The following is a 14,440-nucleotide window of genomic DNA, read 5'->3' on the forward strand; positions in this document are numbered from 1 at the left end:
CTCATGTTTTGGCCGGGGGACCTTGTATAAAAAGTGTCCCCCGGCTGGGGCATGACACCGCGGGCTGTTGGAGCCCGGTGCTGGTTTTAAAATACGGGGGACCCCCAGATTTTTTGTCCCCCGTATTTTTGGAACCAGGACCGGTCCAAGAGTCCGGGGCTGGTTTCAGAAATACGGGGGACCCCTATGCTTTTTGTCCCCCCGTATTTTTGGAACCAGGTCCGGCTCAATGAGCCCGGGGCTGGTTATGCTTAGGAGGGGGGACCCCACGCCGTTTTTTTTTTAACTTTTTTTTTTTGGAACAAAATCGCATTTATGAAAATGCGCACATTTTCATGACTGAAAATGCGCACATTTTCATGACTAAAAATCGCGGCAAATCGCATTTTTTGCCGCTAATTCGCATCTCATTACATATGCGAATTCGCGGCAAAAAACGCGATTTTTAAAGGTGCGATTTGGTGCGATTTTTTTTTAGTCTAAAAATCGCACCCTATTACATTTCGCCCTGTGAGCACTTTATCAATGTCTTATTGGCACCTGCGTCTCTGAACCATTAGGGATGAAAAGCCTTTTAAATCATCAGCTTCACTTTATCGTCCAAGCCTAATTGGTTTGCAGAGTGCAGTAATAGTATACACATATACGCTGCAGCGTGGTGCACAGTGGTGGGGCTGCTTTCCAAGGTCTGGTGTAGAAAATAAAAGGAAGGGGGTGGGGGGTCCCCAGGGTCCACTGTAGAACATCATCATTTGTCAGAGTTCAATTCCTATCACAAATTGTGCTGATCAATATGATAAATGGTGATGTTTAAGTCTGACATATGGTAGCGCTCTGACGATGGCAATGTACCAAACCAACTCTTCAGCCTCACTTAATACACGTCAGCCTAAATCAAGGAGAAGATACAATGTATAACAGCAACCAGGCATTATTTGTTAGGTGGGGGAACAAAATGCATGTATTTCCCTTATCATTATTACCATTTACATATATAGCGCACCCATATTAGAGGATATTTGAACAATCACATCAGTCCCTGCCCCAGTGAAGCTTACAATCTATACGTAAGTATGCGGAGAATATACAAATGCTGCACAGTTATGGCCATGGTGGGAATGTAACCCATGACCTTAGAGATCACCTCCACCGACCAAACGCACTGCCTCGGTGTCATTATTGACTCCTCCCTCTCTTTCACCCCCCACATTCGTGCTCTCTCACAGTCTTGCCGCTTTCACCTACGCAACATCTCACGCATCAGACCATTCCTCTCCACTGACGCGACCAAAATTCTCATTCACTCTCTTGTCATCTCCCGCCTTGACTACTGCAACATCCTTCTCTCTGGGCTACCTCTCACCCGCCTCGCACCTCTCCAATCCATTCTTAATGCTGCTGCTAGGCTCATCTTCCTCTCCCGCCGCTCTTCCTCCGCCTCCCCCCTCTGTCTATCTCTTCACTGGCTCCCCATTCCTTTCCGAGTTCTCTTTAAACTCCTCACCACCACCTACAAGGCTCTCTCCTCCTCCACCGCTCCTTACCTCTCTTCACCGATCTCTATCCACATTCCCTCCCATCCTCTTCGCTCCATCACTGACCGCCGACTGACCTCTCACCTAATCACCTCCTCCCACTCCCGTGTCCAAGACTTTTCTCGCGCTGCCCCCCTGCACTGGAACAACCTCCCGCCACCCATCAGGCTTTCTGATTCCCTTACCTCCTTCAAGCGCTCCCTCAAAACCCACTTTTTTCGACTAGCCTATCCCTCCTCCTAACCTCTTTTGATCCTCCTATCCTGCCTCCGTTCCCCTCCGTTCCTACTTATCCTATTGTTTTTCGTTCGTCCACCCACCTATTTTTAGTATGTTAACTCTTATGAGTAGGGCCCTCCTTCCTCACGTACTCACCCTACCTCTTTACCTCACCTGTGCTCCTGTCCTGTTCTTCCCTTCCTCTACTTCATCTTCAGTCTCCTCGACAATTTTGACACCTACTTCTGAACTGATGCTGATTTTAGTTCTACCAGCTATACCCCTATTTATACTGTATTTTTCAACACACCCTGTACGTTACCTCGTAATTTTTTTGTTTGCCATGTACGGCGCTGCGGACACTTTGCGGCGCCTTATAAATAAACGTACTACTACTACTACTTAGCACTGTGAGGCAGTAATGCTAACCATTACACTCAGTGGCGTACATCTATGGTCCTCCTAGGAGGGGAATCAGCCACAAAAGTGATATCAGTGGCTTTCAATTAACTGATTCAAACTTGCAGGGGAGGAGAGGTGCCCCCTTGGGAGCAGGAGCCCGGCGGCAGATGACTCCATTGCCTCCCAGAGTTACGCCTCTGATTACACTGTTCGTGCTGCCCGACACCGTCCATGCAGAGGAGTGTTAGGAGACGCAGTGGGTGACTAGGGGAGGCAGGATGAGGCAGAGGGTGGCAGCTGAAGGCATTGGGAGGTAGAGGATGACAATGAGAGGCAAAGGGTGTGTTACGATTCTGGGAGATGCCCAAGCAAAGGTTACTGTTGAGGACAGGCCACAATCCCTCCAGAGATTATAGGCACCTGCAGAGCTAGGACTTCACCTGTAATAGCCACATTAGAAGGGGAAAATTAAGTGTGCCCCAACTCCGTTGCCACCAGGACTTACATGGAGACAAGGTGCCCAGCAACTCCAGAGCGGACAAGAGGAGGACAAATTAAAACCATTAAAAATGGGAAACTAAACAAAATGTAGCACAGCTGTCCCCCATGAGAAAGGACCCTATGCAGGAAAACCAGGCAAGGTGGATCAGCAAAACCCGGAGTGCTGATCCTGAGAGAACATATAACTCCAAACAGAACAAGAGTGACACCGCCAGAGGGTGTCAGGGAATTGAAAAAAATTAAGGAGAATTAGTGGCAGACAGTGTGACGGGAAGGTAGAAAGTGACAGAAGAGGCAGTAGGAGGTAGAGGATGACAGGAGAAGGTAGGGTGTGGCAGGAGAAAGCAGTGAGAGGCACAGTGTGACATGTAGAGGTAAAGGGTGGCTGAGAGACAGGTGGAGGCACTGTGTAATGGGGAAGCAGAGGATGGTTGAGGCTAGCAGGAGAAGGCTGACAAGGAGGCAGCGAATTACATGGGAAGACAGCGATTGATTGGAAATGCAGAGGGATGCAGGGAGCAGCAGTGGTAGCCATCTAAATAAAAGGTGAGTATCGAAACACAAGTAGGAATAATCCCTCCACCAGTGCCTCAGGAGACAAGAATAGTACAGTATGCGGGATGCGGTCAAAATCCTGGTGGTCGAAATACCGATGCCAGGATCTTAACCGCCACAATCCCGACATATTCTCCCTCTCTGGGTGTCCAAGACACCCATAGAGGGTAAATAAACTAGTCTGCCGAGTGTAGAAAGGCAGCGAGCTCGCCAGGGGCGGCGTTGCCCTCGTCCCTCTATTGGGATTGTGGAGGCTGGGATTCCGGACCCCTGTACGCCCCTAAGGGCGTATGGATCTCCTCTTCAGATCGCTATAAGCTGCCCGATTTATCGCTGTAGACTATACTGCTTTTGAATTATTAATTTTTTTATTTGTCCAAAGAAAGAAGAGGGTAGCAGAGGGTGACAGGAAGAGAAGGCAGCTGGCTGAAGGGGAAGGCAGTAGGTGACAGAGAGAGCAAACATAACAAGGGGAAGCAGCTGTTTGCAGGGAGAGGCAGAGGGTGGCTGTTTCTCCCCTAAATTGCCATTAATTGTAAGGTATATTTTTCCTTTGGAATGGTGCTTCATGGAGGGCCTCATGTTTGTGGTTCTCCTTCATGCTTCCCAAGCATTGAGTGGCTGATGCATCCTCTACAGAGAGACCTGGACCTGGCTGTAAATGCCTCCCCTAAGAGGCTTCTCACTAAGTTTGAAGACATAATGGCTGCGTCCTCAAGTGCTGTACATGCTTTCTGTAGGTCTACTACCATAGAACAACTTCTGGATTTAAACTGTCCAAGGACAGAAATCATCTCCGTTCCTTGGTGTCTTTCTTCCCTTTTGTTTTTTCCAAAGAACTGTTCCACATTTCTTGATGGTGGGGTTGAGGCTCCAGGAATTGTCATTCAGATAAGCTATGTACTTTTGTGTGTGTCCTTGGGAAGACAGTAAGCTCTAGGATCTGTTGTTTGTCCTTGGGAAGGTGGTAAGCTCTCGGATCTGTTGTTTGTCCTTGGGAAGGTGGTAAGCTCTAGGATCTGTTGTTTGTCCTTAGGAAGACGGTAAGCTCTAGGATCTATTGCTCAGGCACTTCTGGTACCTTTCTGCGTGTCCTTGGATGAACGCACACAGGATGGTTTCTACAATTTCACAAGAGGCTGGACCTTGGATTAATATTTTTAAGCCCATTATTTTGCTTTACTAGACCTCTTATTCACCCAGCAATTTAGAATAGCCAATTATTCGTTTTTTTTTTTTAATATGGCTCTTATGACTGTCTGTGAGCTATACCACACCTGTTGGTTTTGTAATCTGCCATTTTATTTGTTTTTAGTATGCAATTATATTACTTAGAGCCTGCAATAGTTGGGTTTTGTGCACCTCAGAAAGCCAATGTTACTTAAAAAAAATTCTCCTCTTATATCTCTGATTTTGGGTACTGAAATAGCGGCTTTGTTGCGTTATTGTAATCCTGTGATAGGGTAAAATGTCTATACTGTTTCTGTTTCCCTCGTATCCTTTCCCTATGTATATGGCCCTATACCATTGGTCTATTTTATGTTGTATTTGTTTCATTATATCTGTCTTGGTATAACTCTTTTATTTTGGGGTGTATTATTACTATTATTATTATTATTATTATTATTATTATTATTACATTCATTAAAAATTACTTAATTTAAAAAATTGTTTTTTTGCGTTTAAGTCAGCTGTATTAAATCAGAATATATATTGAAATTGTTTCTGCTGCTTACATGAGACACTAACGGTGGTAAATCTTCAACGGGACGATAAAAGATCGGGAAAGTAAATAAATTATTTGAATTTCGGTGTCATAAAACCTTTTACTGATCCAGATCTGATTTCCAATGTTCTGTTTTATTTTATTACATTTTATGACATTGTAACAGTATTATGTCCGTGCTGGTGATTATAATGTTTGTACATTTCCCCTGACTTGTGGCATTAGATTACTCATCATAAACAAGAAGGGAGAAATGACCATTAGAGGCTGCAGTCATGTGATCATGTGATCACTATCAGACGATGGGCCTGATTCATTCGCTGGTTCCCAACCTCGGTCCTCCAGGACCCCCAACAGAACATCTTTTCCAGGTCTCCACACAGAATCACAAGTGAATTAATTAGCTCAAACTGTGGATTTATAAAAGGAGTTTGAGAATAATGAGTACAACTGTGCACCTGCTGGGTGACCTGGAAACATGAGCTCTTGGGAGTATTTGAGCACCGAGATTGGAAACCAGTGGTCTAATGTGTACCCAGCTGTAGAGTGAAATGCATCATTTATTAGTTACATTTTGTATTTCTTATTTTGGGATCTATTAATCATTTAATATATGCAGGATATCCCAAGATCACAGCTATTTCCCAGGGGAACCCACAAATACAAAGGACCCTGAAATAGTTCCTATTTACTAATAAAACATGTATTATGTAAATGGTGATGGACCAGGTGTTAGTGATTTGAGGGGAGGTGTACTAAGCCAATCATCTCCTGTCACTAAACAGTTCACCAATCAGCTCCCAACTATCATTTTTCTAGTACATCCTGTAAAATGATAGATAGAACCTGATTGGTTGATATAGGCAACAACTGCATCTGTCGTTTGTAAAATGTTTGATACATCTCCGCATTTTCCTTTACAAACTGAGCAAGGATGGAAGTATTTGGGTGCAGAGGTGCGCACTTCGTTACCCCTGAGGGACCTTTATCTCCCTGACATGTATTCCCTGTGAAATTTGTCAAAATAAAAATAAACTTAAATAAAGTTAATATTTGCCATTTTAGGCCCCGCTGTTGTGACGCTTACCAGAGCCGCTGTCTTCACGGATAGTCGATACTGGACCCAGGCAGAACGCCAGATGGACTGTAACTGGGAGCTTCAGAAGACACGTCAGTATATTCCCTGTTACAGATACAAATGATAAAGCTGATAGTATTACATGATACATAAGACACGTTACTGTACACTGGTTACACATACAGTACATATTATTACATGATACATACTGTAAGACACGTTACTGTACACTGGTTACACATACAGTACATATTATTACATGATACATAAGACATGTTACTGTACACTGGTTACACATACAGTGCATATTATTACATGATACATACTGTAAGACATGTTACTGTACACTGGTTACACATACAGTACATATTATTACATGATACATAAGACACGTTACTGTACACTGGTTACACATACAGTACATATTATTACATGATACATAAGACATGTTACTGTACACTGGTCACACATACAGTACATATTATTACATGATACATAAGACATGTTACTGTACACTGGTCACACATACAGTACATATTATTACATGATACATAAGACATGTTACTGTACACTGGTCACACATACAGTACATATTACATGATACATAAGACATGTTACTGTACACTGGTTACACATACAGTACATATTATTACATGATACATACTGTAAGACATGTTACTGTACACTGGTTACACATACAGTACATATTATTACATGATACATAAGACACGTTACTGTACACTGGTTACACATACAGTACATATTATTACATGATACATAAGACATGTTACTGTACACTGGTCACACATACAGTACATATTATTACATGATACATAAGACATGTTACTGTACACTGGTCACACATACAGTACATATTATTACATGATACATAAGACATGTTACTGTACACTGGTCACACATACAGTACATATTACATGATACATAAGACATGTTACTGTACGCTGGTTACACATACAGTACATATTATACATGATACATAAGACACATTACTGTACACTGGTTACACATACAGTACATATTATTACATGATACATAAGACATGTTACTGTACACTGGTCACACATACAGTACATATTATTACATGATGCATAAGACATGTTACTGTACACTGGTCACACATACAGTACATATTATTACATGATACATACTGTAAGACACGTTACTGTACATTGGTTACACATACAGTACATATTATTACATGATGCATAAGACACGTTACTGTACACTGGTTACACATACAGTACATATTATTACATGATACATAAGACATGTTACTGTACACTGGTTACACATACAGTACATATTATTACATGATACATAAGACATGTTACTGTACACTGGTCACACATACAGTACATATTATTACATGATACATACTGTAAGACACGTTACTGTACATTGGTTACACATACAGTACATATATTACATGATGCATAAGACATGTTACTGTACACTGGTTACACATACAGTACATATTATTACATGATACATACTGTAAGACACGTTACTGTACACTGGTTACACATACAGTACATATTATTACATGATACATACTGTAAGACACATTACTGTACACTGGTTACACATACAGTACATATTATTACATGATACATACTGTAAGACACGTTACTGTACACTGGTTACACATACAGTACATATTATTACATGATACATACTGTAAGACACATTACTGTACACTGGTTACACATACAGTACATATTATTACATGATACATAAGACATGTTACTGTACACTGGTTACACATACAGTACATATTATTACATGATACATAAGACATGTTACTGTACACTGGTTACACATATAGTACATATTATTACATGATACATACTGTAAGACAAGTTACTGTACACTGGTTACACATGTAGTACATATTATTACATGATACATACTGTAAGACACGTTACTGTACACTGGTTACACATACAGTACAAATTATTACATGATACATAAGACATGTTACTGTACACAGGTTACACATACAGTACATATTATTACATGATACATACTGTAAGACACGTTACTGTACACTGGTTACACATACAGTACATATTATTACATGATACATAAGACACGTTACTGTACACTGGTTACACATACAGTACATATTATTACATGATACATACTGTAAGACACGTTACTGTACACTGGTTACACATACAGTACATATTATTACATGATACATAAGACACGTTACTGTACACTGGTTACACATACAGTACATATTATTACATGATACATAAGACATGTTACTGTACACTGGTCACACATACAGTACATATTACTACATGATGCATAAGACATGTTACTGTACACTGGTCACACATACAGTACATATTACATGATACATAAGACATGTTACTGTACGCTGGTTACACATACAGTACATATTATTACATGATACATAAGACACGTTACTGTACACTGGTTACACATACAGTACATATTATTACATGATACATAAGACATGTTACTGTACACTGGTCACACATACAGTACATATTATTACATGATACATAAGACATGTTACTGTACACTGGTCACACATACAGTACATATTATTACATGATACATAAGACATGTTACTGTACACTGGTCACACATACAGTACATATTACATGATACATAAGACATGTTACTGTACGCTGGTTACACATACAGTACATATTATACATGATACATAAGACACATTACTGTACACTGGTTACACATACAGTACATATTATTACATGATACATAAGACATGTTACTGTACACTGGTCACACATACAGTACATATTATTACATGATGCATAAGACATGTTACTGTACACTGGTCACACATACAGTACATATTATTACATGATACATACTGTAAGACACGTTACTGTACATTGGTTACACATACAGTACATATTATTACATGATGCATAAGACACGTTACTGTACACTGGTTACACATACAGTACATATTATTACATGATACATAAGACATGTTACTGTACACTGGTTACACATACAGTACATATTATTACATGATACATAAGACATGTTACTGTACACTGGTCACACATACAGTACATATTATTACATGATACATACTGTAAGACACGTTACTGTACATTGGTTACACATACAGTACATATTATTACATGATGCATAAGACATGTTACTGTACACTGGTTACACATACAGTACATATTATTACATGATACATACTGTAAGACTCGTTACTGTACACTGGTTACACATACAGTACATATTATTACATGATACATACTGTAAGACACATTACTGTACACTGGTTACACATACAGTACATATTAATTCATGATACATACTGTAAGACACGTTACTGTACACTGGTTACACATACAGTACATATTATTACATGATACATACTGTAAGACACATTACTGTACACTGGTTACACATACAGTACATATTATTACATGATACATAAGACATGTTACTGTACACTGGTTACACATACAGTACATATTATTACATGATACATAAGACATGTTACTGTACACTGGTTACACATATAGTACATATTATTACATGATACATACTGTAAGACAAGTTACTGTACACTGGTTACACATGTAGTACATATTATTACATGATACATACTGTAAGACACGTTACTGTACACTGGTTACACATACAGTACAAATTATTACATGATACATAAGACATGTTACTGTACACAGGTTACACATACAGTACATATTATTACATGATACATACTGTAAGACACGTTACTGTACACTGGTTACACATACAGTACATATTATTACATGATACATAAGACACGTTACTGTACACTGGTTACACATACAGTACATATTATTACATGATACATACTGTAAGACACGTTACTGTACACTGGTTACACATACAGTACATATTATTACATGATACATAAGACACGTTACTGTACACTGGTTACACATACAGTACATATTATTACATGATACATAAGACATGTTACTGTACACTGGTCACACATACAGTACATATTACTACATGATGCATAAGACATGTTACTGTACACTGGTCACACATACAGTACATATTACATGATACATAAGACATGTTACTATACACTGGTTACACATACAGTACATATTATTACATGATACATACTGTAAGACACGTTACTGTACACTGGTTACACATACATTACATATTATTACATGATACATACTGTAAGACACATTACTGTACACTGGTTACACATACAGTACATATTATTACATGATACATAAGACATGTTACTGTACACTGGTCACACATACAGTACATATTACTACATGATGCATAAGACATGTTACTGTACACTGGTCACACATACAGTACATATTACATGATACATAAGACATGTTACTGTACGCTGGTTACACATACAGTACATATTATTACATGATACATAAGACATGTTACTATACACTGGTTACACATACAGTACATATTATTACATGATACATACTGTAAGACACGTTACTGTACACTGGTTACACATACATTACATATTATTACATGATACATACTGTAAGACACATTACTGTACACTGGTTACACATACAGTACATATTATTACATGATACATAAGACATGTTACTGTACACTGGTTACACATACAGTACATATTATTACATGATACATAAGACATGTTACTGTACACTGGTTACACATATAGTACATATTATTACATGATACATACTGTAAGACATGTTACTGTACACTGGTTACACATATAGTACATATTATTACATGATACATACTGTAAGACACGTTACTGTACACTGGTTACACATACAGTACAAATTATTACATGATACATAAGACATGTTACTGTGCACTGGTTACACATACAGTACATATTATTACATGATACATACTGTAAGACACGTTACTGTACACTGGTTACACATACAGTACATATTATTACATGATACATAAGACACGTTACTGTACACTGGTTACACATACAGTACATATTATTACATGATACATAAGACATGTTACTGTACACTGGTCACACATACAGTACATATTACTACATGATGCATAAGACATGTTACTGTACACTGGTCACACATACAGTACATATTACATGATACATAAGACATGTTACTGTACGCTGGTTACACATACAGTACATATTATTACATGATACATAAGACATGTTACTGTACGCTGGTTAAACATACAGTACATATTATTACATGATACATATGACACGTTACTTTACACTGGTTACACCAACAGTACATATTATTACATGATACATAAGACACGTTACTGTACACTGGTTAAACATACAGTACATATTTTTACATGATACATACGACACGTTACTGTACGCTGGTTACACATACAGTACATATTATTACATGATACATAAGAGACGTTACTGTACGCTGGTCACACATATAGTATATAATATTACATGATACATAAGACATGTTACTGTACGCTGGTCACACATACAGTACATATTATTACATGATACATAAGACATGTTACTGTACGCTGGTTAAACATACAGTACATATTACATGATACATAAGACATGTTACTGTACGCTGGTTACACATACAGTACATATTATTGCATGATACATAAGACATGTTACTGTACGCTGGTTAAACATACAGTACATATTATTACATGATACATACGACACGTTACTGTACACTGGTTAAACATACAGTACATATTATTACATGATACATAAGACACGTTACTGTACACTGGTTAAACATACAGTACATATTATTACATGATACATATGACACGTTACTGTACACTGGTTACACATACAGTACATATTATTACATGATACATAAGACATGTTACTGTACGCTGGTTACACATACAGTACATATTATTACATGATACATAAAACATGTTACTGTACACTGGTTACACATACAGTACATATTATTACATGATACATACGACACGTTACTGTACACTGGTTACACAAACAGTACATATTATTACATAATACATAAGACATGTTACTGTACACTGGTCACACATACAGTACATATTACATGATACATAAGATATGTTACTGTACACTGGTCACACATACAGTACATATTATTACATGATACATAAGACACGTTACTGTACACTGGTTACACATACAGTACATATTATTACATGATACATAAGACATGTTACTGTACGCTGGTTACACATACAGTACATATTATTACATGATACATAAGACATGTTACTGTACGCTGGTCACACATATAGTATATAATATTACATGATACATAAGACATGTTACTGTACGCTGGTTAAACATACAGTACATATTATTACATGATATATATGACACGTTACTGTACGCTGGTCACACATATAGTATATAATATTACATAATATTCAAGTGTGACATTTATTGTATCACAACTGCTGACATTAATAGCGAGTTGTCTACGACGAGCGCAAGATAGTAATCTGATTTATGTTGCGAGTCTCCCAAACATTACCTTGTATGTTTATCCAGAAGCAGCGGGAATGTCGGACGGAGAGAGAGGGGGGGGATGTATCCCCCACATCATTGCGTTCCTTTACTTATTGCTATAGGCATTGCTCCAAGTCCAATATATAGTCGATTTGTTCTAGATTTCTGTGCCGCTATCTTCTGTAACTTGCTGGGTGTGAGACTGTTATGGGTAATATAGCAACATCAGCTCCCTATTACTGGATAAGCCTCTTAGGGGGGGTTGTATCAACATTCTAAAGTTGTCCATAGCAGCCAGTTTTTAACCATCAATTATCTAGTAGCAAGGTAACACAGAATGTGACGGCATATAAGAACATCTTGGCCCATCCAGTCTGACCCTTTTTATTTATACTTTTGGAATCTTCAACCCTATTTGTTTCTTATATGTTTTTTAAGGAAATCCTCATGTCTGACCCAAATATGTTTGAATTTATCCAGTGTCTTAGCCTCTTCCACCTCTGATGGAAGGCTATTCCACTTGTCCACTACCCTTTATCAAATTTCCCCTGACTCTCCCTGCCCTCAGTGTCGGTGCATGCCCTCGTGTTCTCATACTTCTCTTTCTGTGAAGAATGTTTCCCTTCTGGACCTGACAATACCACTGATCTATGTGACAGTCTCTATCCCATTCCCTCTTTCCCTTCTCTTCTCCTGACTATACATATTGAGATCTTTTTACAGGTACGTTTTGTGATGTAGGCCATGCACCATTTTAGTTGCCCTTCTTTGTGCAATCTCTAATGTATTTGTATCCATCTGGAGATATGGGGTTGGATGTTTTGCAGCCCAATGGTCGTTCTCAATGCTGCCCAATCAAAAAAGTCCTAAAGATTTGTTTGGCATGGTCTCACCCCAGTAATTCCACACTGTTTGGGATCCTGTAAAGTGCTGGATTTTAGATATTACACAACTCTTTCTTTTAATAATGTTTCTATTATTTCCCCTACTACTGATATAAAGCTCACTGGTCGGTAATTACTTACTTCTTCCCTGCTTCCACTTTTGTGCATTGGGATAACATTTGTACTACCCTTGTACTGTAGCTAGCAAATGGTTGAATATTTCTATCAATAATGTTACCAGAACCCCTTTAGTATCCTTAGATGTAGTCCATCTGGCCCCACCAATTTCTCATTTCAGTTTTGAGTGGGCCTTCTCCTCTGTTCAGCAATTAGCAGCTGTCACCGGGAAGGGTCAGTTCCCAAATAGAATACACAAATATACAAGAAAGGACATCGCTTGAAAAAATAGGGTTGGATCAATTGAATACATAAATAAAATTATTTTTATTACATAGCAACACATAATAAAATAAAAGGTTAATAAAGAAAAAACAAGTAGGCACATTAGGAGAGGATTGTGTAGGTCTCTTGGTAATAAGAAAAGCTCAATCCTAGGTTGGTATATACGTATATAGCATACTGGGTGAATTTATCAATTACTTTTTGTCCTCACCATTGGGATCCATGGATGAAGTGGAATTGGACACACCGCTGGAGGGTAATAGATGGTTCTAGAGTTCTCAGTAGTAGACGGGTGGGTGGAATATGGTTCCAAGGTGGTGAAGTCCCAAAAGGCAATGGGTAGGGGAGTATGTATCCCGATGACTTATAATGCACCCAATGGATCAGATAATACCCTACGTTACCATTTGATCACTTCTCCACCCTTTTGTTTTAACTGTTTGATGACATGATCAGATAGTACACAAGAAAGTGTTATTGTTTAAGTTGAAATGATTTAACCTCAGATGTTGTTCATTGTGTGTTCAGCTGTTTGATTTACTTCTGAGTATATTTTAACCCTTTGAGTGGCAACATCTCTGTGAGAGATGTGCAAAATATCCACAAAAAATGCCAGCGTCGCTCACA

At 38.5% G+C, this 14,440-nt stretch overlaps 1 protein-coding gene across 2 annotated transcripts in view; it reads left to right on the top strand.

Annotated features, from left to right (window-relative positions):
- The window catches only part of XPNPEP2 (X-prolyl aminopeptidase 2), a 132,134-nt gene that overhangs the window by 15,087 nt on the left and 102,607 nt on the right, over positions 1–14,440 (top strand). For both annotated transcript variants that reach the window (XM_083160339.1, XM_083160338.1), the window contains one exon: positions 6,004–6,108. In XM_083160339.1, the coding sequence (XP_083016465.1) occupies positions 6,004–6,108 (105 nt within the window). The remainder of the gene's footprint in view (positions 1–6,003; positions 6,109–14,440) is intronic.

The sequence above is a fragment of the Crinia signifera genome, chromosome 9 (assembly GCF_055691185.1).
Source record: "Crinia signifera chromosome 9, ASM5569118v1, whole genome shotgun sequence".
Classification (NCBI taxonomy): Eukaryota; Metazoa; Chordata; class Amphibia; order Anura; family Myobatrachidae; genus Crinia; species Crinia signifera.